Genomic DNA, 26,619 nt, shown 5'->3' with positions numbered 1-26,619 from the left:
AATTTGGATACAGTTGACACCCACAATGTCACATTAGTTTCAGGTGTCCAACATGATGACTCCACAACTCTATGTCCATGCTGTGCCCGCCACAGTACAGCTACCCTCTATCACCACACAACACTATTACAATACCATGGACTATTGCCTTATGCCCTACCTTTTATTCTGGTGATTTATTCATTCCATACCTGAAAACCTGTACCTTCACCCATTTTGCCCACCTCCCACATCCCCCACCTCTTTGGCAACCAGCAGTTGGTGCTCTGTATTTATGGGTCTGATTCTGCTTTGTGTTTATTCCTTTGTTTTTAAAATTCCACATAGAAGTGAAATCATATGGTATTTGTCTTTCTCTGACTTATTTCACTTAGAATAGTACCCTCTAGGTCCATCCATGTTGCAAACGTCAAGATCTCATTTTTTGATGGCTGAGTAATATTCCACTGTGTATATATATCACATCTTGTTTATCCACTGGTCTATCAGTGGACAGTTGGGCTGTTTCCGTATCTTGGCTGTTGTAAGTAGTGCTACGATAAACACAAGGGTGTATCTATCTTTTTGAATTTTTTTCATTTTCTTTGGGTAAATACCCAGTAGTGGAATTACTGGATCTTATGGTACCCTTATTTTTAGTTTTTGAGGATTCTCCGTACTGTTTTCTACAGTGGCCACACCAGTTTGCATTCCCATCAAAAGTGCACAAGGGTTCCTCTTTCTCTACGTCCTCACCAACACTTATTTCTTGTCTTTTTGATGCTAACCATTCTGACAGGTGTAAGGTAATATACATAATTGTGGTTTTGATTTGGAGTTCCTTGAAAATTAGTGATGTTGAGCATCCTTTCATGTCTCTGTTGGCCATTTACACATCTTCTTTGGACAAATGTCTATTCAGGTCCTCTGCCCATTTTCAATCAGATTATTTGGGCTTTTTGGTGTTGTGTAACTTCTTTATATATTTTGGACATTAACCTCTTATCAGATATCATTTGCAAATACTGCAGATTTTAAAGACAGACTGTAGAATTCACATGCTATGCCGAGGTTAAATAAAGACTCTGAAGTAAAAATAATTATCTTTTCCAGTTCAGAAGTATATCTCCTGTAGGAAAAGCTTTGACCAATTCAATGTGCAGTACTTGGGTTAATCTTTATTTTACAGGAAACTTTAGAAAATGGCCTAAAAATGATACTTTAAAGGTTGTAAATGTTACATACTGAAGCAGAGCTCAGCCATGGTCTACAAATACCAGGCATGACAGATAGATGAGTGCAATATGAACAGCCCAGGCTTTGCAGTCAAGACAGCCCCCCACTTAGTAGCTGTGTCACCTTCAACAAGTCAACTTTTCTCATCTATAAATTAAATGTACAGACAAGGGAGGATGGGCTAGGTCAGTTCTTAACCTTTTCAGGGCAATGGAACCCTTTGAGAATATGAGGAAAGCTATGGATCCTTTCTCTAGGAAAATGAACACAAATACATATACTGTATGCAAAATCTTACATATGATTTTAGAGAGTTTGTATCTTGAAGCCAATCCACTACCCAGAATAAGAACCCATGATCCCAAGTCCCTATTATGGAGACTCCAAGATTCTATCAAGTACATCAACTTATACTAATAAAAAATAAAAAAATATATATATTTATACTAATAAAAAGTTAACAACTGCTCAACAAATATTTTAGAATACTATAAAAAAGACTTACTGTAAAATAATAAAAAGTTGGAATTTACATGATACTTTATAGCAAGGAGACTCCAGAGAGATACTCAGAGCTTTAATTAGTGTGCATTAATTATGAAATAAACATGGTCAGATGATTCAAAAGATTTAAAAATTCCTAGCCAAGTAACTCTGTTTTACTAACAGTCCTCTGAAAAAGAAAAACGTAATTTGTAGTTATACCCTGGGACTAGACAGATTTACAAAACCCTTTATATGTTATAAAGCCTTTTGGATTGCAGAAACAGAAAAGTATCATTGTATCTATGTAGACATATAGTAGTATTACCAATGAGGTACATTTTTTTCCATTGTCTAAAAGTCTGAGGAGGACTAGCTTAAGCCAGTAAGAAGCAGCAGCTAATAAAAATAATCACACCTCAGCATTCAGTGTGCTATGCAGCAAACTCTTATCAAGCATCACTTTATCTGACTTTTATAATCACTCTAGGAGACTGTGCTGTTGCATCTGCACCTCAGAGGAACTGGAGATTTGGAGAGATTAAATAATCTCAGGAGATCACCCAGTTAGCAAGGGGAAAGACCTGAAACCCTCAAAGCCTGGACTGGTAAAACCCAAAAGCTGTTTGGATTTACTACTTTTTTATTACTACTTCCGTAAGCCAAGACACAGAGGGAGTAACTCCAGACTGGCCACAACGGAGCCTTGAGTTGTGCCCCTAACCCTGAAGAATAAGAGGTGGACATGTGTGGTTAGATTTTTCTCTAACAGAGCTTGGTTATACTGACACCACTATACATCACTGTAACTTGCTTCCTACCCTGTAGACCCAAAGCACCTGGGGCTCTGTATCTCCGAAGCACTAATGAAAATATTTTGCATTACGATCTCTGTTTTGGGTAGCCTAAATAAATCTTCACGTATGTTAAAGTATACTTTGACCGGATGACACTAGCAATGACAGCAGGGGCGCTCAACTCATAAACTCAGTGTTCTTCTTCTCATCACCTTGTTAGGAGACAGCAACAAGATGCCAGCTCTAAAAGGAGAATGGTTTCCATCAGTCACTTGTGAAATCAGGTTCAACCCCTTAGATTTACATCACCACTTTCTGCTTCAAAATTATTAAATTCTCGGGGCGCCTGGGTGGCTCAGTCGGTTGAGCGGCCGACTTCGGCTCAGGTCATGATCTCGCGTTCCGTGAGTTCAAGCCCCGCGTCGGGCTCTGTGCTGACAGCTCAGAGCCCGGAGCCCGTTTCAGATTCTGTGTCTCCCTCTCTCTGACCCTCCCCCATTCATGCTCTGTCTCTGTCTCAAAAATAAATAAACATCAAAAAAAAAATTTTCGAAATTATTAAATTCTCATCATAAAACAGCAGTATCTTTGCCCCCTAAATAACTGGTTGCTATGATGAAACTCAGATCCATTAAAAGTTACTTGAAAGATCTAGACGAATAGATTTTACCATGTTCTTCAGCTTAAACCTTAACAATTTTTGTATTCCAAATCAAGAAACAACAACCTAATCAAATTCTAGGATCCTGACAGTGATCATTAGAAAAGTACAGAAGTCAATCATGGCCAAAATCATAATCTCAGCAAAAACTTCCAAAAATATGCTTACTGTCCCTATAATAAAAATAAACATCCCAAATTTGCAACAATAAACACCGTCTGCAGCAGCTTAGCTAGCTAATAACAAACCATTCCAAAAAGCCAAACAGTTATCTCTTCATTTAACCCCAGGAAATATATAGGTTGCATCCATTTGTTGAACAGAAACTGAAGCAATGCTGTAAAACACTTTGAAAGGCACCAGGAATTAGAGAAAAACTGTCAGAAGAGGCTATGCTTATGTGGAGTTAGCATCAGTTAGATAAGCACATATATATCCATATCCATATATATATATGGATATATGTATCCATATATATGGATTATATATGTATCCATATGTATATGGATAGGGGAACAACGAACCAGGTAACTGCCAGGTCTCTTCAAACATTCTTTCAAATGTTCTTTACAATAATAACCCACAGAAAAAAATCTTCCGACAGTGATCCGGTACATACATAAACACGTGCATACACGCACACAAGGCTGAAACAAAAATTTCATGAAACAGTATGTTACACACCCGTATTTTCCATTCTATGCCATTCTATTAAAATATTAATAATAATAATAATAATAATAATAATACTGGTAGTTACCCACTACACTGATTCCACCATCTACCTATGAGTGCACTTGAGGTCTGAAAAGCACTCGTGTGGTTTTCAAAATCTTCCACATTATCACATACATCATCTCTTCCCAGTGGCCTGGGCATGAAGAGAACGGATGCTCATCCTCAAATAATTGAAAATTATCAGTGCTTTGGAGGATGAAGTGATGAATAGCATCTCTTAAATAGAAGTTTTTAATTCATATAATCCACTGTTACAAAAAAGTAGCATTTCTGAAAACCATGCCTTCTTATGCCATAATTCAGAGAGTTTCTAGCAGAAGGCAGTTTATCACTTCAGGTATTTAACACCATGGCTTAAAGAGTTTAACCAGGGGCGCCTGGGTGGCTCAGTCGGTTAAGCGGCCAACTTCGGCTCAGGTCATGATCTCTTGGTCTGTGAGTTTGAGCCCCACGTCAGCTCTGTGCTGACAGCTCAGAGCCTGGAGCCTGTTTCAGATTCTGTCTCCCTCTCTCTGACCCTCCCCTGTTCATGCTCTGTCTCTCCCTGTCTCAAAAAAATAAATAAAACGTTAAAAAAAATTAAAAAAAAAAAAAAGAATAAAAAAAATAAAGAGTTTAACCAGCTGGGCATGAGGCAGACACAAAGTGTGACTTCCCAATGGTTCCTGTGAGGCTTGTGCTCATTTAAAATCAGCCCCCCTTCTGGAGAAACATGAAGGGTAATGGTCCTGTTCTCTGCAGGCTTATTGCCATTAAGACACAGAAATACCATGTACTGTTAGCAGCCACTAACTCAGGAACCTCAGAAATTGATGAAATGGTCTCAAAATTTGCATGCCAGTCTAAACCAGAAAAGTCAATAAATACAGGCCTCGAGCCTCTAAGATGTCCCCCTGCACATGCATGTGTAAGATAACCATTAACTAAACCATGGCACTTTCTAAAGAAATGTCTTTCAGATTCTCAGTTTCAGGTGGTTTAAAAGAATATTCAGTGTTCAAGAAAATCCAAATCATTTCTCATGTAAAAGGACAACCTCCAAAGATAAAAATCCAAAGTTTGACTTCACAGCGTTTGGGTTTTAAGTTTCTTTCAGGAAAACTGTGGCTCAACTTAAAATACAGGGTGACCATAAAGTCTTGCAATACTGGCAAATATACAATAACTGTTTTATTGATCTTACATTGTAATATAGAAGATATAATCTGTTTCCAGTCTTCATGACCATCCTGCAGACCATTAAGGAAATACAGAAAAGAAACTTTAAAAGACGTGGGGCTTTCCATCCACCATGCCAGCAAGGCACTGTCAAAGCTGGTCTCCACTACATGTTCTCACTCTCACTGTGCTATTTCTCCAAGGCAGTATTTATCACATTGTTATTAACTGTGCATCATTTCTTTTCTTATTTAAACACCCCCAGTAGTCTCTAAACTCTATGCTTGTAGCAACTGTCTTTTTCAAAGGGCCTGATACATAGCAGGTGTTCAATAAATGCATTATCTTATGCTTGTAGTGACTGTCTTTTTCACAGGACTCAGGTGCCACAGGCTGCATTCAATAAATGCTATCTTCCTAGTGGATGAACATTTATGGCTCATTTGGATACAAGGTAACTTAGGGCATTTATGGTTATGTAAATTCTCAACAGTAGCAATAAAAAAAAAGCTTTCAATAAAATCAACACAAAGATTTTGAACTGAGATTACAGGGCAAAAGATAGATGTGGAATTACCGGGGAGGGGGGAATCCTATCTCCATTTGATCTTAGCTAACATTACAACACTAAAAAAGCAAGGCAGTGCTATTTTTTCAATATTTATAACAGGACAGATTCAGTTCTCCAGCCGCCAATTCCCTTTTTACAAAACAGTAAAAAATACATAAATGTTTTAAAGGCTCTAAATGCACTAAAATTATTAGAGCAGGAAACTGCAGGAATATGAAGCACCCCTGATTTTGTAGTTTCAAGTACAGTAATGCCATGAAATTATCTTAAAGTTCACAGTTCAGAACATGTCTTGGGCCTTTGAAATATGCTGGATGGAGGCATTTATTTAATGAGCACCTACTACTTGCCAAACACTGTCAAAGTACTTTCACATGGGCAATCTTGCTGGGTACCTGTTATTATTTCCATTTTACATGCAGAAACTGAGGCACAAAGACAAGCTGCCCCAAATCTGAACTTTGAGCAGCAGAGTAGGATTTGAAATCACATCTCTGACTGCAGAGCTCATACTACAGCACGGTGAACTTGTGCAGAACTGTAACTCTTACTAAACTACCACTTATTCCCCAAACTCCTCCTACCAATACGCGTGCGCCTATGTATTTAAAATGCTCGTCAAAGCCCAAACTACTGAAGGTGACACTCGAAAAAGCAAAGGACTTGAACTTGGACCTTTACGTTCCTTTGGTCTTTCTGAATTAAAAAATACTGACTCAGCTACAGTTAGATCCCATCCAATCTTCCCTAACATACTTAAGGACACTCTGTCCCCCTCAACAAATTTCAAGGTTTTACAAAAGTGGGGAAAACCATCGCCAGCCTACCAAAATTGGCAACTTCGTGAAAAGTAAAACCTTTGAAGTTCCCAAGAACCTTCAACCCCACCCCGAGGCCTGAAAGAAGTTCACCGCCCAGTGGCGATAAACGGCCGCAGGTCCGGGGCGACGATCAACTCTGGGCCTGCTCAGGGGCAGGGGCGGCAGCGGCCCTCGTCCCCCGCCTCCCACCCCGGCACAGTCCCCAGGGCAGCGCCCCAGGGTGGGGGCCTCCGCACCGGCTGGATCGCCGCAGAACGAGCGGCTGGGGTGGGCCCCTACGGCACACCCCAGGGGTCCCCGCAGGACCCTCGCCGGCGGCTGCAGCCCCTGCCCACGCGCTCACCCGGGGAGGAGGCGGCGCTACGAGGCCCGGAAGCCCGCCACGCGGGCGCGCGGCCCAGGCCGGGGTCGGCCGGGACGCCGCGGGAATCCCTCCCGCCTGCCGGGCCGGCGAGCCGGAGGGCTGAAGGTCACCGCGGGGAGGCCGGGGCTCCGGCGGCCAGCGCTCACCATTCCAGCGGCGTTCGGGGCCCGCAGTGGGAGGACCGGCACGCCTCCGAGGCCGGGAGCTGAGGCTGAGCCGGGAGGCCGCACGAGGCGACGCGAGCGCGCGAGGAGTCGAACGACGCGGTACATGGTGCACCGGGAGCCTGGGTAGAATTTGGGGGCGGTTGAGGCCACGCCTCCACGCCCGCTGTCTGAACACATCCCTCCCACGGCGCCTCGCTCTTATCCAATCAAGCTGAGGGGATGGGGTGGGACCAATCGTGAATGGCCAGTAAAGAGAGAGGGGGCGGGCTTACCTTCCGTGTAGTGGAGCGGACCCTGGAAGCCCTCGGATTCATTGGAAACTAGGGAGAAGGGAATTATGGGGAAGGAAGTTTACGTTGAAACCTCTTTGATCGCTGTTTGAGGCAGAGGGAGGGCGAGAGTATTAGCTGGTGAATGAGTCAGTGTTGGTTGATGACATTCTAGAAAGAAATATTTATTTATCATATAATCACTCATTACATATTCTCTCTTTGGAATCTTTTAAAATTTCTTCTAGGGGGCGCCTGGGTGGCTCAGTCGGACTTCGGCTCAGGTCATGATCTCGCGGTCCGTGAGTTCGAGCCCCGCGTCGGGCTCTGTGCTGATGGCTCAGAGCCTGGAGCCTGTTTCGGATTCTGTGTCTCCCTCTCTCTCTGACCCTCCCCCGTTCATGCTCTGTCTCTCTCTGTATCAAAAAATAAATAAACGTTAAAAAATAAAATAAAATAAAATAAAATAAAATAAAATAAAATTTCTTCCAGATTACGTCTTCCGTATAGAAATTTTGGAAATCGAAGCGAAGTATAGACAATGAAATAATAATTATCCATAATGCCAACACTTAAAAAGTCATGGGGAGGTCTCTGCAATTTCCTTTCTCTTCTAAACGGGTACACTCAAGAACTCTCTTTTAAAGTGTAGTGTGGAAGGTGTCCACAGTTACAGGTGATTTTGGAATCTTTATTATTTACATTTAGGTTCTCCCAAGTTTTTTTGCATTGATAATATATGCATGTTCACATCAAAGGCATATTGTTTTAGTATGAGGTGATGACAGAAAAGCACGAACTGATATAAAATTACATGTGAACCACAGTTTTATCTCTTCTCTCTTCTGCTTTGTATTCCTTGAAACCAGATGACAGTTAATCACGAAAGAAAAACATTGGATGATGTCCAGAAGTCAAAAGTCCAGGACTTGCAAAGCCAAGCTTATTATAAGAGTTAGCCTCTGTCAAACCCCTGGGTAACACTGCTTATGTTATTTTGCGATTTATGAATTTGACTCATGTATTTAAAATATGAAAATTTAAATGAGAGAGCATGATCCTTGAACTACAATCAAAACACTCCAAAAAGCTCACCAGAACTCTTTATACCTCAGTGTCACCTCCCTGTGTCAACTCATGATTCAGAAATTACTAAAATTCTTGATGAGGGGCACCTGGGTGGTTCAGTCAGTTAAGCATTTGACTCCGTTTCAGTTTAGGTCATAATCTCATCGTTTCATGGCTTCAAGCTCCACATTGGGTTCTGTCTGCTTGTGATTCTCTTTCTCCTCTTTCTGACCGTCTCCCACTCACGCTGTCTCTGACTCTCTCAAAAATAAATAAATGAACTTTAAAAAAAATAAAATACTTGATGAAAAAGTGAAAACAGCAGTTACTTCAAAGTTAGGACAGAATAAAAGAAATTCAGAAATCAAAAGGTAATGCAATGGTTTCAGAAAGCAATGAACCACCTATCCCATTCGTTTAGGCTTCCCACAATTAAAAGGCAAACAACACAAAGTTTAGCGTGAAAGTAATATTCTTAGTGTTGTCATCAGTTTGACAGAAAACTACAGGAACGTTTACTAACCATCACTATCATTTCCTAGAAAATGCTAACAGTTTGATGCATTTGCTGCATATCCTTCATAAACTAAAAGAAATAACAAATTACTAATACCGGAGAGGCATTTTCTTCCCCATCTTCCCAGAAACTATCATTATTTTTGCTGTGTATCCTTTCAGTTTACCTGTGTATTTTTTGCTTTGTATACTGATATGCAAACACAATGGGTTTAAAATTTTAAAGCTTTACTGTTCTATAACTAAACTGTTTTTGAGATCTAGCCATGATATTTTTAACTTAATAGTACTCCTATCACATGAATTTAGCACATTTTCTTAACAATCTTTTAAACTTAGTATTCCATTGCATAAATATAAAATGTTTTATCTATACAGTTTCTTGAAGAAGGGCATCTTTTGCTATTATACACAGTGCTTCAGTGAACATAAGTTTATGGTTTCTTCATAGATCATAGAGTGACATCACATCATGGAATGACATCACTCTATATTCCTACTGCTGCTTATCATTTTAAACTCTTTTTTTCAGCATTGATATTTCTATGCTAGTTGGTTACTATTTGCCTCATGTATGTTTCTCATTTTATTTTGGATAGTTTTGTTTCCTTTTTACTTTGAGCATATCTCCTGTTTCCACCACACAGTTTAATGTTTTAAAATCCAAGTTGGTAGACTTTTGATAAATGGTCTGTTTTAATCCCTTCCAACAACCACCTGTTGATGCGTGTTACAATCCAGAAATGTTTCTAAGCACTTTATGCATTAATTCTTTTAACAATCAAAGCAGTCCTGCAACGTAGGGTCCTATTATTACTTCTGTTCATAGAAGAGAAAATTGATGCTTAGGGGCATTCGACTTAACAATTTTGCAGGCACATTGTGGGACTTAGTTTCTGCATCATTATTAATATTTCTCAGGAAATGGTGCCTGGCACTGCACAGTGATTAAAAATAATTAAAAATATAATAATAAATGTGGTGCCTTGGTCACTTAGTCAGTTGAGCAGTTGAGTGTCCAACTTGACTAAGGCCCATGTCATGATCTCTGTGGGATCATGGGATTGATTCCTGTATCAGACTGCACTGAGCATGGAGTCTGCTTAAGATTCTCTTTCTCTCTCTCTCTCTCTCTCTCCTTCTCTCTGCCCCTCTTCCTCACTTGTGCTAAATAAATAAATAAATAAATAAATAAAAGTTGAGGCAAAATTTATTTTCTTAATAGTGTTGTAACAGTGTCTCACATTCCATATGCCCCCCCTATAGTATGAATTTGCCACAGGAGAGTCTAAATACCCTCCCCTTTAATATTGGCTGGCCTTATGCCTCGCTGATAACCAATAGACTCTGAGAACAGTGGCAGTTGAAGCTATGTCAGAAAAGCTCATGCCTCTTCCCTGTGGTTTCCTGAGATACTTGTTCTGTGGTAAGCCAGCCACCATGTAAGTAGTTCGACTACCCTGGGGCACCTGGGTGGCTCAGTTGGTTAAGTGTCTGACTTTGACTCAGGTCATGATCTCATGGTTCATGAGTTCAAGCCCTGCATCAGTCTCTTTGCTGACAATGTGGAGCCTGCTTGGGATTCTATCTCTCCATCTCTCTCTCTCTCTCTGCCCCTCCCCTGCTTGCTTGCTCTCTCTCAAAATAAATAAACTTAAAAAAAAGAAGTTCAACTACCCTAAGACAGTCATTCCAGAGAGGCCACACACACAGGCATTGTAGTCAGCAGCCCTGGTTGCTCTCCCAGCTGACACCTAGCATCAGTTCTCAGCCTTGTGAGTGAGCCATCTTAGATACAGAACTCTGATGGACTTGTATAACTGGAAGCCCACAAATAGAACAGATTTCAACCTCACTGTTGTAGTTCTGCTTCTCTTCTTGGTTCTGCCCTTGGTTTTGCCTTTTGTTTTTGAACTTCATCAAAAAGATGTGACCACTGCTTGACCCATGAGCTAGACCAGTGTATTCGGAGGCTCCTAATCTCCTCCCCTGTCCTTGGAATGTCTTTCCTGTCCCTAGAGATTGCTCCAAGGACATAGCCTTGAGATGATGATGTGTTGAAAACATTGCGGGGTACACGTGACTGAGCCCAGTTAGGACCTCTTCACAAACTTTTAAGATTTGGAAGTTGGGTGTGGGGATCCATTAGTCTTGCCACAACTCAAGATAAGCCTCATACATAAGTTCCCTTTGCTTATTAAAACAGCTACCTACAAACCCACAGTGGCCTACCTCTCTCTTGAGTTCCTCCCTGCCCTCTACGTTTGGGGGTGGGTTTCAGATTACACCGGGGAAAGTACCAAGAAGGCTGTGAACCAACACCTTTTCTTTGTGTAGGTTTCATCTTCAGGGGGGACAAGATGGTGGCAGCCATGCCAGACTTTGAGTCTTTCACTTTCAGTGAAAGAGGGGAACTCTTCTTTCCAGAAACTCTCCCCTGAGATGTAAGAACTTTCCCAGAAGACCGTAGCAAACCTCTCTTCACATCTCATTGAGCTATATCAGATCATATGACGCTTCCAAATCAAACACTGGCAAAGCAGAATGGGATAATCTAGTTAAAATATTAAAATGCCATGTACTATTTTTTTTAATGTTTTTTTTTAAATGTTTACTCTTGAGAGAGAGAAAGACAGAAAGATGAGAGTGTGAGTGCAGGAGAGGCAGAGAGAGAGAGGGAGACACAGAATCCGAAGCAGGCTCCAGGTTCTGAGCTGTCACCATAGAGCCCGACACAGGGATCGAACCCATGAACCACGAAATCATGCCCTGAGCCAAAGTCGGATGCTTAACAGACTGAGCCACCCAGGTGCCCGTAAATGCCATGTACTATTAATTCTATTTAAAAATTTTCGTGTGGAAATGCAAGCTGGTACAGCCACTCTGGAAAACAGTATGGAGGTTCCTCAAAAAACTAAAAAAAACTACCCTACAACCCAGCAATTGCACTACTAGGCATTTATCCAAGGGATATAGGTGTGCTGCTTCAAAGGGACACATGCACCCCCATGTTTATAGCAGCACTATCAACAATAGACAAAGTATGGAAAGAGCCCAAATGTCCATCGATGGATGAATGGATAAAGAAGGTGTGGTATATATATACAATGGAGTATTACTTGGCAATCAAAAAGAATGAAATCTTGCCATTTACAACTATGTGGATGGAACTGGAGGGTATTATGCTAAGTGAAATTAGTCAGAGAAAGAGAAAAATCATATGACTTCACTCGTATGAGGACTTGAAGAGACAAAGCAGATGAACATAATGGAAGGGAAACAAAAATAATATAAAAACAAGGAGGGAGACAAAACAGAAGAGACTCATAAATATGGAGAACAAACAGAGGGTTACTGGAGGGGTTGTGGGGGGGGGGTGGGCTAAATGGGTGAGAGGCACTAAGGAATCTACTCCTGAAATCATTGTTGCACTATATGGTAACTAATTTGGATATAATTTAAAAAAATAAAAAATAAAACAAAACAAAAACAAACAAAATATTATCAGAAGCATAGCTTTGAAAAAAAATTCATGAAAACATCATTTTTAAAAATTAGAGATATATCAGATGTACTCAACACAGTAATGTAACTTTTCTAGAATTGTCTTTCATGTAAAAAGTTTTCATTTAATTCTAGTGGGCAGCATTGCTCACTGAACCTTTAAAGAGTAGAGACAACTCATGAACACAGTTACAAAAATATTTACTGAGAATGTTTTAAAGTTTTAATAGGAAATATGCTTTCCTACCTTTTTATGTCTCTTGTTCCTTTTTTCATTATACTTTGTCTGCAACAGAAGGTGTGAAACTTAGATTACAAATTAAATCTTTTGCATAATTCACAGCACTATGCCGCATTTTCAGAATTTCAGCTGACTTTGACTGCCACTCCCAAGAGAGTTTCTTAGGTTTAGTTTCAGTCTGGACTGGATACAGTCTCTGGTTGTACTGTGTCACTAAGAGAGGAACATTTTAAATTTGATTCTTTATTCCCATTTCTATTCAATGTCTGTCTACTTCAGGAAGATCAAGACTCTCCATATAAGGAGTCATGTGTGCAAATCCCTGTTTCCTGGCACCCTCCCTGCAATGTGTTCCAGGGATATTTTGATTGCTCCTGCCTAGGTTGGCACTCTGCTTTGATACCCATCTAGCCCACCTCTTTCTAGGTTTCTAAGCTCAATGAGTCACCTCTGCCTTGTTCGCTGGGAATATTACATATCGGTCTTACAGGACTCATAAAAGTAATTTTTAAGTTGGAAGGGCACCTGCGTGTCTCAGTCGGTTAAGTGTCAGACTCTTGATTTCGGCCCTGGTCTTGATCTCATGGTTTGTGGGATCAAGCCCCACATAGGGATTCTCTCTCCCTTTCTCTCTGCTCCTCCCTTGCTTTCACATGCTCTGGCTTGCTCTCTCTCAAAATAAATAAATAAACATTAAAAAAAATTAAAAAAAAAACTGTAACTGGTTGTTCTAGCCCTCTCAGACTTATCTTTGACACTTTTTAAATTTCCTATGACTTCTGGTAAGCCTGTTACTGGGAGCAGAGGAAAGGTGATCATCACTAGGAGTTTGTTGGGGGAGGAGCCCAGCTCACCTCGCATCATCCGATGACAACTTGAATTTTCTAGAAGTGGAATTATGGCTTCATATATCAACTTTTTTCTGTTTTTTTTTTTTTAATGTGCTTTTTTTGGTTCATTTCTTCTTATTTTCTTTAGGTTAGTTTTGTGTTTTGTTGGGTTCTCCCCCCCCCCCCCACCCATTTCCTGACTTGAAATCTAATTCGGAGTTTCTGCAAGGGTGGGTTGTATACCAATGTTCGTACCCCGGTGATTGAAGGTGATTAGTTAACATTGATCATTATCTCACTTTTTATTTTCTTCCAGCCTTACCCATTGGGTAAGAAAGAGTGTATTTTTTTTTTGGTGCAAATATATATTTTACACCTTTATAACACTTGCTAATATCTTTTTGTAAAAAAGAAAACGTATATCCTTTTGTAAAAAATAGAGGGAAAGTCTTTGGTGAAAGTTCATCTATAGGTATAGAATTCTGCTACAACTTCTATGTTTCCCTTCTACTCATCAATGAAACTGATTTTCCATTTGAAACCATAATATAAACTTATATTTTTATTTAAATAAAATGTACATCAATTTGAAATAAAATATTAATTATATTATGAAGGTGTTATGCAATAATTGAAATTTGGTAAACAATGGCCAGTTCATTTATTTCATTACTTAATGAAATTATAATGTAAATACCTTTGAGTTAATCATTGACATTATATATTTTCATTTTCAGATACAAACTTTTATCCATGTGAAAGTTTTTTTTATTTTATGTAGAGGTAGTTTTTTTTTTTACCTTGAACTTTGTCTATAATAATATTGACCTGCTTTCTTCTTGTTGATATTTGTGTTTTGTTTTTGTTTCTATTTTGTTTACTTTCTGTTCAAGTCATAACTTGATGTCCTGCCATGAGCCAACTGAACAATGCAATAGTTTTCTCTTTCATCTGTCCCAAATCTCAACAGCTTGTTGCCAAAATTGATAGTAACTTTGATTTCTATCAATCTAAATATCCTCATTATCCTAAGTAAAGACTTTGAAAATTCTACTTTAGGATATCTCCAAGCCTGGGAGATTACTAGGAAATTTCTTAGAAGAGGCTTGGTAGTAAAGTGGGAAGATTTGGCTATAGAAGTCTTCCAGAAAGTAGAGCAAAGAGAAGAAAATATGAGACAAAAGTTAATGAAATTAGAAATACAGTCCATTATGTCCAACATCTCAAGGATTTTGGAAAACAAAGTAGAAGAAGCCATTAAGCAAATAAATTTAAGAAAATATCTTAAAACCAGCAGACATGAGTTTTCAGAATAAAAGCCTACCAAGTGACCAGAACAATTGGGAACACAGGACAGAATAAGTCACATCATTGAGAAATGTTAGAACATGGGGAGCAAAGAGAAGAGTCTCCAGAGAGTAAAAGTAAATGAGCCACATGCAGAGGATTAGGAATCTTTACTACTTCTCAACCACAACACTGGAGGCTAGAGAGCAGTTGACTGATGTCTTCAAGTTGTTGAAAGAAAATTATTTCCAGCTTAAAATTCTATACCCAGCCTAATCAAGCGTAAGGATAGAATAAAAATATTTTCTCATGGGCAAGTTCTCAAAAAAACTTGCTTCCCATCTATCCTTTTTCAGAAAACCCCCAGAGAAAGTGATCCACCAAAACTGGGGAGTAAACCAAGAAAAGGAAGGCATGGGCTTCAGAAAATAGTCTCCAACACAGGCAACAGAGACATGGAGAATTCTCTAGATTAACATATGACAGCTTGCACTAAGCATATAGAACAACCATTACAGAATGAAGCAAATCAGAGGCCCCAGGAGGTATTTCTTCCAGAATATAAAATCTTTAAAGCCTGGAATATATTCAGAAGAGATTTAGATTGTTGGAGGAGAATTTGGAAATTGAATTTCTGATAAGTCTTAGAAAATTCAGCAAAGGAAAACAAGACAACTATTAAATCCAGAAAAAAAATATTTCTCAGGAAAGGAAAAATAATCATTATTACATTTGAATAGTCAGTTATAATCAATCAAATATTCAATACTGACCTAACCAAAATTATGATGCAATGTTAAAAGAATAAAGAGACGAAAACACATTAATCCTCCTCTCTGATAGTGGGAAGTCATTACCTAAAACGATAAACTAAAAGAAACAAGAAATAACAGTACTGGCATGTTATTTAGAGACAGACATATACCTGGAGCTGGAAATGATGAAGGTAGAGAGTGATTATTGTTTATGCTGAATGTCTTTTAGAACTTCTTGATTCTTAAAACAATGTACAATAACCTTGGCAATACACTACAATTAACAACAACAACTGCAACAACAACAACAACACAAGCTGACTCTCTGTTCCCTAAGAAAAATAAAGGAAAAAAATCAGTTCTTGTACTAATATGCTGGATTCCATATCCTCCCAAAGATATTGCTCCTTTCTTTCAATTTTTAAACATTTTTATTTATTTTTGAGAGACAGAGAGAGACAGAGCATGAGTGGGAGAAGAACAGAGAGAGAGGGAGACATAGAATCTGGAGCAGGCTCCAGGCTCTGAGCTGCCAACACAGAGCCCGACACCGGGCTCGAACTCATGAACCGTGAGATCATGACCTGAGCTGAAGTCAGATGCCTAACTGACTGAGCCACCCAGGTGCCCCATAAAGACATTGCTCCTTAAATTTTCCATCCCTTTCCCTCTATCATCAGTTTATTTCTCTTTATTGGACCATTGCCACGAATTAATGCTATAACTTCCTGTATTCTCTCTCATGTTTAAAAAACAAACCTGCCTTGACCTTGCATCCCACTTCAACTACCTCCCTGTTTCTAGGACATACTGTCTTTATTCATCATCTTCACATCTTCACCCCTCATTCTCTCTTCAATGAGAGGGCCTGCCTCAGTCACAGGCTGCCTTCAGTCCCCATCACTCCACTGATAACTGCTCTTGTCAAGGTCACCAATGCCTTGCACTAACCAAGGGGCAGGTTCAATGGACAGTTTTCTGCATTTTCAGCAGTATTGATGCAATTGACATGCTCTCCCCTTGAAAATATCTTTCTTGATCTTTGTAATTTTGAACTCACCCTTTATTTCATTGGCTACTTCTTCACACTATTTTTTCCCAGCTCTTCACTTGTAGATGAAGTGACCCAGGGCTCAATGCTAGATGATCTTTCCTTTTTCTTCCTTTAAAAATTCTGCTAAAGCTACCATAGAGAGGTTTCAGTTAACCACACTCTTAACTTTATACCACATTATAAAGTATAAAGTCAATTCATATTTGATTTCAATATTTTTTTCTTTTCTATTCATCCCCTACTACTTTTAGACTCTAGAAAACTACTATAATGTTTTTCTATCATTTTATTTATATGTGTTCTTATAAAATATGTAGTTTTGTGCATTTTACAAATTTTATGTAAATAGGAATGAAATACACATGCTATTATTCTTTCTCAGCCATCTTCCTAGCCATTCCTCTTTCACAAGGTGAGTTATCCCTTCACATGATTTTCAATATCACCTTCATGCGTATGTACAGATGCCTCCAAACTTATTTTTCCAGCCTAGACTTGCCCTCTGTGTTCCAGATTTATGTATCAAACTACATACTTAATATCCCTATTTAGTTACCTAACTCAATACTCATATCTCCAACTTATCCCAAAGGATGTCTTAGCTGCTATCCGCCCCCTCCCCATTCTTTCATATTCAGTAAATGGTTCCAACAGTTACTCAAGCTAGAAACCTGGGAGTCTTCTTTGATTTCTGAACTCTGCTCTCATTCCCCAACAAATGCAGACAGTATGCCCAATTTACCAAGAAATCCTGGCCATTCTACCTCAAAATTATATCTTGAGTCCATCTACTTTCCTCCCCATTCACTTCCACTAGTATTTATTTGCTAATGAAATAAGTAAATAAATAAACCAGGTTTCAAAAAATAGTAAACTTCATATAATAGTAAAGGTAATAAAGGAAATAAGCAGGAAGATGTTTAGAGAACGATGGAGGGGGCACCTCTTTTATGCAGAGTGACAAACCTAGGGATATCGTGTTTGAGCTGAAACCTGAACACTGAGAGCTAGCCATACAAAGACAGAGGCATTCCAGGAAATAGCTGCAAGTGTAAAGGCCCTGGTGAAATGAATAAACAATTATTGAGCAAGCTGCATTCGTCAAAGCGAGATAATATTCTATTTCAACCGTAGGGGAATGACGAAAACAACAGAGCAAATATTGTATTAATTAATCTCTGATAAATTTTTTTATAAACTTTTATTCTTCCCAATAATACTGAGTTATTGGTATAAATAAATATGTAAATATATGCAGAGAGAAATGGAAATACTGTCTCTTGTAAAGCATACTATAAAGTACGCTCCTCTTGGAGTCATTCTGTTAGAAAGGACCTATTTTAGGGATTAACAGGTAACTGAATCCCAAAGAGATTGAATTGCAGCTGTTCCTGACACAGTAGTTACCCCATAATCCCTAGCTTGTCCCATAGTCTCCAGTTCTTGATGCTCAGAGGATTGGAGAAAACCAGGTTCTTCATTTCTCCTCACCCTCAAGAAAGCCCTCCTCAAGAAAGCCCACCTCAAGAAAGAAGGTGTGATAATCTTTAACTTCCTGAGGCCTCCCAGGGGCAACTGTTCCTACCTGACTTTTAGGAACAATAGAGGGATAACCAGCCATGCTCAAAATTGTAGTTTCATAATCAATAAATTTTCTTCAAGCTTTTGACACCCTGTTATCTTACCAGGCACCCAAGACCTTCATGCTATCTTTCAATTTCCAAAAGTCATAAATTATGACATTCTACCCAAATCCGTTTTCCCCTGCCCAACCTTATACAAAAAGTTAACTATCTCTTCCTTCTTACAACCCAAGGGACATCAAATCCACATTATTCAGATATTGTTATAAAATGTAGCTACTTTATACATTCAAATTTCACTTAGATTTGGATTGTCAAAAGGAAAGAAGAAAGAAAGAAAGAAAGAAAGAAAGAAAGAAAGAAAGAGAAAGAGAAAGAAAGAAAGAAAAAGAAAGGCAAGATGTGACTTGAAAATTGTCACCTACCAGGAGAAAGTCCTGTAATATGGACTCTCCCTGTTACAGGGACGGAGGGAATTCCTGGGAGTTAACAGTACAAAGTAATTTTATCTATTCCACTGAGAATGAAATGAGAAAAGAGCCTGGACTTACATAAAATAATGATAATCATTACCTATCAGTCTATCAGCATATTGTTTAAAGGCTGTCTAGAAATGCACGATTCATTATTAATCTTTTTTATCTCTTTTACTTGTTTGATACATGCTTCTTTGGGCCATACCTGGAAATTAATTTGACCCACCTCATAAATAATCTAGAAATGTCATAGAACAACAGCTATCAGCATCCTCACAGTCCATCTCAATGTCGTAAATCATCATTTTAATTACATCATTTGTGAGGTGAGCCAATACAGACATTCATAAGAGCTGAAGTATCAATTTAAAAGTTATTTTTTAAGTAATTGAGATGCAATGTTACTCAGATAATGATATACTAGCAGATGTGCTTCTTTGAATAGAAGAGAGAGGGCTCTCCAGCTATTAAAAAGAGAATTATGTGTAAATGTGGGGGTATCTTACCTGTGCCCAACTGCCAATATGAGTACTTTCCATGTCTTCCAGGTGAATAACATTCAAAATGGGCACATCCCTGTTGTATAAAAAATGTTTTGAATCCCTAGGCTAAAAGAGGGCAAATAGAATGAAGGCCACTAGCTTAGTCTCATCTGGACCCATATAGATACTAAAGGAACAACTATTCTAGAAACAGTAAGATCCTAATTTTACCCACCAAATAAGTGCTGGAACACCCACAGAAAATGGCAGAAGCAAAAATAAATCCTCTCTAAAGCATTATACTGGTATCTTAGGCTTCAAACTACCCCTACTTTTTTCTTTCAAATACAATTTTGAGCGCTCAGTTTAAAATGTGTACATGGAAATTAGAGATCATGGGTACCTGTCCCCCTGCCAAAATAAATAAATAAATAACCAGTGACCCACACCCACTATAAGAATTATAGACACAGACCCTAAGGCAATCATGTTTGTTATGTTAAGTTACAAAAGACAAGTTTGAGAATTTGAGGAAGGATACTAGAAAATAAAAATTAGGCAGTAGATATGAAAAAGAACCCAATAAAAATCCCAGAACTAAAAATGACAATAGTCAAAATCAAGACCTCCATAGATGGGTTTATCAGATGATTAGACACAGAAGAAAAGAGAATTGATAAATTGGGAAACATTTAAAAAGGCTATGCATAACAAAGCACAAAAAGTCAAAAAATAAAAATAAAGGTGAAAGTGTAAGCAATGTGGGAATCTCAACAATATTTGAAGAGGTAGTGGCTGAGATTATTCTAGAACTGATGAAAGAAACCAATCCACATATGTAAGAAACCAAATGGTTCCCTATTAGGATATACAATCTTTACCTAGATCTATTTTAATGAGACTATAGAAAACAAAAGGCTCAAGTTAAAATATAAATATTGTGGATTGGATTTTTAAAATATTTAAATGAATGCTGTTCACAAAGGCCACATTAAAAGCATACAGATACAAGATAGTTAAATCAAAAGGTTGGAAAAGATAGGAATGCAAGCTGGTGCAGCCACTCTGGAAAACAGTATGGAGTTTCCTCAAAAAGCTAAAAATAGAACTACCCTATGACCCAGCAATTGCACTACTAGGCATTTATCCACGGGATACAGGTGTGCTGTTTCGAAGGGACACATGCACCCCCATGTTTATAGCAGCACTATCAACAATAGCCAAAGTATGGAAAGAGTCCAAATGCCCATCCATGAATGAATGGATAAAGAGGATATGTATATATATATACACATATATATACACATATATATATATACATATACACACACACACACACACACACATACAATGGAGGATTCCTCGGCAATCAAAAAGAATGAAACCTTGCCATTTGCAACTACGTGGATGGAACTGGAGGGGATTATGCTAAGTGAAATTAGTCAGTCAGAGAAAGACAAGAATCATATGACTTCACTCATATGAGGACTTTCAGAGACAAAACAGATGAACATAAGGGAAGGGAAACAAAAATAATACAAAAACAGGGAGGAGGACAAAACAGAAGAGACTCATAAATATGGAGAACAAACAGAGGGTTACTGGAGGGGTTGTGGGAGGGGGGAGGGCAACCCGCCGGCCCGCCAGCCAAGCAGAGCCCCCCAGTCTGGCTGGCAAAAGCAGAGGAGTGTGTTCTGACAGCCAGCGGGACTTAACATCTGGAAGGTTATAAGCTAACAGCTCTGCTCGGAGAACGGGAGGGCTGGAAGACAATAGGAGGGAGAGTTGTTGAGCCCCGGACGACAGAGCTCAGCTTGGCGGGGAACAAAGGGGCTCGCCAGCGCCATCTCCCTAGCCCATCCCCCAGCCAAAATCCCAAAGGGACCTGGTTCCTGCCAGGGAACTTGCTTGCACCGCGCAAACACCCAAAGCTGTGCTTCTGCAGATCCATCCCTCCGGTGGGTCTGACTCCCTCCTGGTGCCACAGGGCCCCTCCCGAAGCGGATCTCTGGAGGAAAAGCGAGCTGAGCCTGCCCCTCCCGCCCCTGTGCACCTTGCTCATCCACCCCAGCTAATACGCCAGATCCCCAGCACCACAAGCCTGGCAGTGTGCAAGTAGCCCAGATGGGCCATGCCACCCCACAGTGTATCCCGCCCCTAGGAGAGGGGCAGAGAAGGCACACACCAGTCTGACTGTGGCCCCAGCGGTGGGCTGGGGGCAGACATCAGGTCTGACTGCGGCCCTGCCCACCAACACAAGTTATTCAAGACAGCACAGGGGAAGTGCCCCGCAGTCCCGCACCACTCCAGGGACTATCCAAAATGACGAAACGGAAGAATTCCCCTCAGAAAAACATCCAGGAAATAACAGCAGCTAACGAACTGATCAAAAATGATTTGAACAATATAACAGAAAGTGAATTTAGAATAATAATCATAAAATTAATCGCTGGGCTTGAAAACAGTATAAAGGACAGCAGAGAATCTCTTGCTACAGAGATCAAGGGACTAAGGAACAGCCAGGAGGAGCTAAAAAATGTTATCAACGAGTTGCAAAATAAAATGGAGACAACTACGGCTTGGATTGATAGAGGCAGAGGAGAGAATAGGTGAACTAGAAGATAAAATTATGGAAAAAGAAGAAGCTGAGAAAAAGAGAGATCAAAAAATCCAGGAGTATGAGGGGAAAATTAGAGAACTAAGTGATGCACTAAAGAGAAATAATATACGCATAATTGGTATTCCAGAGGAGGAAGAGAGGGAAAGGTGCTGAAGGTGTACTTGAAGATCATAGCTGAGAACTTCCCGGATCTGGGGAAGGAAAAAGGCATTGAAATCCAAGAGGCACAGAGAACTCCCTTCAGCCGTAACTTGAATCGATCTTCTGCACAACATATCATAGTGAAACTGGCAAAATACAAGGATAAAGAGAAAATTCTGAAAGCAGCTAGAGATAAACGTGTTCTAACATATAAAGGGAGACCTATAAAACTCATGACCGATCTCTCTACTGAAATTTGGCACGCCAGAAAGGAATGGCAGGAGATCTTCCATGTGATGAACAGAAAAAATATGCAGCCGAGAATCCTTTATCCAGCAAGTCTGTCATTTAGAATAGAAGGAGAGATAAAGGTCTTCCCAAACAAACAAAAACTGAAGGAATTCGTCACCACTAAACCAACCCTACAAGAGATCCTAAGGGGGACCCTGTGAGACAAAGTACCAGAGACATCACTACAAGCATAAAACATACAGACATCACAATGACTCTAAACTCATATCTTTCTATAATAACACTGAATGTAAATGGACTAAATGCGCCAATCAAAAGACATAGGGTATCAGAATGGATAAACAAACAAGATCCATCTATTTGCCGTCTACAAGAGACTCATTTTAGACCTGAGGACACCTTCAGATTGAGAGTGAGGGTATGGAGAACTATTTATCATGCTACTGCAAGTCAAAAGAAAGCTGGAGTAGCCATACTTAATCAGGCAAACTAGACTTTAAATTAAAGGCTGTAACAAGAGATGAAGAAGGGCATTATATAATAATCACAGGGTCTATCCATCAGGAAGAGCTAACAATTATAAATGTCTATGCGCCGAATACGGGAGCCCCCAAATATATAAACCAATTACTCACAAACATAAGCAACCTTATTGATAAGAATGTGGTAATTGCAGGGGACTTTAACACTCCACTTACAGAAATGGATAGATCATCTAGACACACGGTCAATAAAGAAACAAGGGCCCTGAATGATACATTGGATCAGATGGACTTGACAGATATATTTAGAACTCTGCATCCCAAAGCAACAGAATATACTTTCTTCTCGAGTGCACATGGAACATTCTCCAAGATAGATCACATACTGGGTCACAAAACAGCCCTTCATAAGTATACAAGAATTGAAATCATACCATGCATACTTTCAGACCACAATGCTATGAAGCTTGAAATCAACCACAGGAAAAAGTCCGGAAAACCTCCAAAAGCATGGAGGTTAAAGAACACCTTACTAAAGAATGAATGGGTCAACCAGGCAATTAGAGAAGAAATTTAAAAATATATGGAAACAAATGAAAATGAAAATACAACAATCCAAACGCTTTGGGATGCAGCGAAGGCAGTCCTGAGAGGAAAATACATTGCAATCCAGGCCTATCTCAAGAAACAAGAAAAATCCCAAATATAAAATCTAACAGCACACCTAAAGGAAATAGAAGCAGAACAGCAAAGGCAGCCTAAACCCAGCAGAAGAAGAGAAATAATAAAGATAAGAGCAGAAATAAACAATATAGAATCTAAAAAAACTGTAGAGCAGATCAACGAAACCAAGAGTTGTTTTTTTGAAAAAATAAACAAAATTGATAAACCTCTAGCCAGGCTTCTCAAAAAGAAAAGGGAGATGACCCAAATAGATAAAATCATGAATGAAAATGGAATTATTACAACCAATCCCTCAGAGATACAAGCAATTATCAGGGAATACTATGAAAAATTATATGCCAACAAATTGGACAACCTGGAAGAAATGGACAAATTCCTAAACACCCACACACTTCCAAAACTCAATCAGGAGGAAATAGCTTGAACAGACCCATAACCAGCGAAGAAATTGAATCAGTCATCAAAAACCTCCCAACAAATAAAGAGTCCAGAACCAGATGGCTTCCCAGGGGAGTTCTACCAGACGTTTAAAGCAGAGATAATACCTATCCTTCTCAAGCTATTCCAAAAAATTGAAAGGGAAGGAAAACTTCCAGACTCATTCTATGAAGCCAGCTTTACTTTGATTCCTAAACCAGACAGAGACCCAGTAAAAAAAGAGAACTACAGGCCAATATCCCTGATGAATATTGATGCAAACATTCTCAATAAGATACTAGAAAATCGAATTCAACAGCATATAAAAAGAATTATTCACCATGATCAAGTGGGATTCATTCCTGGGATGCAGGGCTGGTTCAACATTCGCAAATTAATCAATGTGATACATCACATTAATAAAACAAAAGATAAGAACCATATGATCCTGTCAATCGATACAGAAAGGCCTTTAACAAAATTCAGCAACCTTTCTTAATAAAAACCCTCGAGAAAGTCGGGATAGAAGGAACATACTTAAACATCATAAAAGCCATTTATGAAAAACCCACAGCTAACATCATCCTCAATGGGGAAAAACTGAGAGCTTTCCCCCTGAGATCAGTAACATGACAGGGATGTCCACTCTCACTGCTGTTGTTTAACATAGTGTTGGAAGTACTAGCATCAGCAATCAGACAACTAAAGGAAATCCAAGGCATCAAAATTGGCAAAGATGAAGTTAAGCTTTCACTTTTTGCAGATGACATGATATTATACATGTAAAATCCAATAGACTCCACCAGAAGTCTGCTAGAACTTATACATGAATTTAGCAAAGTTGCAGGATACAAAATCAATGTACAGAAATCAGTTGTATTCTTATACACTAATAATGAAGCAACAGAAAGACAAATAAAGAAACTGATCCCATTCACAATTGCACCAAGAAGCATAAAATACCTAGGAATAAACCTAACCAAAGATGTAAAAGATCTGTATGCTGAAACTATAGAAAGCTTATGAAGGAAACTGAAGAAGATAGAAAGAAATGGAAAAACATTCCGTGCTCATGGATTGGAAGAATAAATATTGTCAAAATGTCAATACTACCCAAAGCTATCTACACATTCAATGCAATCCCAATGAAAATTGCACCAGCATTCTTCTCAAAACTAGAACAAACAATCCTAAAATTCGTATGGAACCACAAAAGGCCCCGAATAGCCAAAGTAATTTTGAAGAAGAAGACCAAAGCAGGAGGCATCACAATCCCAGACTTTAGCCTCTACTACAAAGCTGTCATCATCAAGACAGCATGGTATTGGCACAAAAACAGACACATAGACCAATGGAATAGAATAGAAACCCCAGAACTAGACCCACAAACGTATGGCCAACTCATCTTTGACAAAGCAGGAAAGAATATCCAATGGAAAAAAGACAGTCTCTTTAACAAATGGTGCTGGGAGAACTGGACAGCAACATGCAGAAGGTTGAAACTAGACCACTTTCTCACACCATTCACAAAAATAAACTCAAAATGGGAAAATGACCTGAATGTGAGATGGGAAACCATCAAAACACTAGAGGAGAAAGCAGGAAAAGACCTCTCTGACCTCAGTCGTAGCAATTTCTTACTTGACACATCCCCAAAGGCAAGGAAATTAAAAGCAAAAATGAACTACTGGGACCTTATGAAGATAAACACTTCTGCTCAGCAAAGGAAACAACCAACAAAACTAAAAGGCAACCAACAGTGTGGGAAAAGATATTTGCAAATGACATATCAGACAAAGGACTAGTATCCAAAATCTATAAAGAGCTCACCAAACTCCACACCCGAAAAACAAATAACCCAGTGAAGAAATGGGCAGAAAACATGAATAGACACTTCTCTAAAGAAGACATCCAGATGGACAACAGGCACATGAAAAGATGCTCAACGTCGCTCCTCATCAGGGAAATACAAATCAAAACCACACTCAGATATCACCTCACGCCAGTCAGAGTGGCCAAAATGAACAAATCAGGAGACTATAGATGCTGGAGAGGATGTGGAGAAATGGAAACCCTCTTGCACTGTTGGTGGGAATGCAAATTGGTGCAGCCTCTCTGGAAAACAGTGTGGAGGTTCCTCAAAAAATTAAAAATAGACCTACCCTATGACCCAGCAATAGCACTGCTAGGAATTTACCCAAGGGATACAGGAGTACTGATGCATAGGGGCACTTGTACCCCAATGTTTATAGCAGCACTCTCAACAATAGCCAAATTATGGAAAGAGCCTAAATGTCCATCAACTGATGAATGGATAAAAAAAAATTGTGGTTTATATACACAATGGAGTGCTACGTGGCAATGAGAAAGAATGAAATATGGCCCTTTGTAGCAACATGGATGGATGTGGAAAGTGTTATGCTAAGTGAAATAAGCCATACAGAGAAAGACAGATACCATATGGTTTCACTCTTATGTGGATCCTGAGAAACTTAACAGAAACCCATGGGGGAGGGGAAGGAAAAAAAAAAAAAGAGGTTAGAGTGGAAGAGAGCCAAAGCATAAGAGACTCTTAAAAACTGAGAACAAACTGAGGGCTGATGGGGGGGGTGGGAGGGAGGGGAGGGTGGGTGATGGGTATAGAGGAGGGCACCTTTTGGGATGAGCACTGGGTGTTTGTATGGAAACCAATTTGACAATAAAGTTCATTTATTGAAAAAAAATCATACTGTGAGATAAAAAGGTTCTTTCATCATGATAAAAGCTTTATTTTGCCAGTGATATATAGCAATTTTAAACGTGGATTGTTCCATATAGAGAAAAACTCTGAGGAAATAGACAAATGCCAATCAAGAGTAAGATTTTTAACATACCTCTTTCAGTATTTGACCAAATGAGCAAACCAAAATTCCGTTAGAATACTCAAGTTTTGAACACATGATTTGACCTGATGAATATGCATAGGAAAATGCCCACATTGAGA

The 26,619-nt window shown here is 39.2% G+C and overlaps 1 protein-coding gene across 2 annotated transcripts in view; it reads right to left on the bottom strand.

The window, feature by feature from the left end:
* The window catches only part of FH (fumarate hydratase), a 32,388-nt gene extending 25,281 nt beyond the window's left edge, over positions 1 to 7,107 (bottom strand). Inside the window, exon 1 of one of the 2 annotated variants that reach the window (XM_030302638.1) lies at positions 6,955 to 7,107. In XM_030302638.1, the coding sequence (XP_030158498.1) occupies positions 6,955 to 7,080 (126 nt within the window). In that variant the 5' untranslated portion in view covers positions 7,081 to 7,107. Of the gene's footprint in view, positions 1 to 5,077; positions 5,138 to 6,954 lie in introns of those variants that run through there. The other variant, XM_030302639.1, reaches the window with a different exon arrangement.
* Positions 7,108 to 26,619: the final 19,512 nt, after the last annotated feature.

This window comes from Lynx canadensis, chromosome F1, assembly GCF_007474595.2.
Source record: "Lynx canadensis isolate LIC74 chromosome F1, mLynCan4.pri.v2, whole genome shotgun sequence".
Taxonomy (NCBI): Eukaryota; Metazoa; Chordata; class Mammalia; order Carnivora; family Felidae; genus Lynx; species Lynx canadensis.
This window is presented reverse-complemented; position numbering and strand designations above follow the sequence as displayed.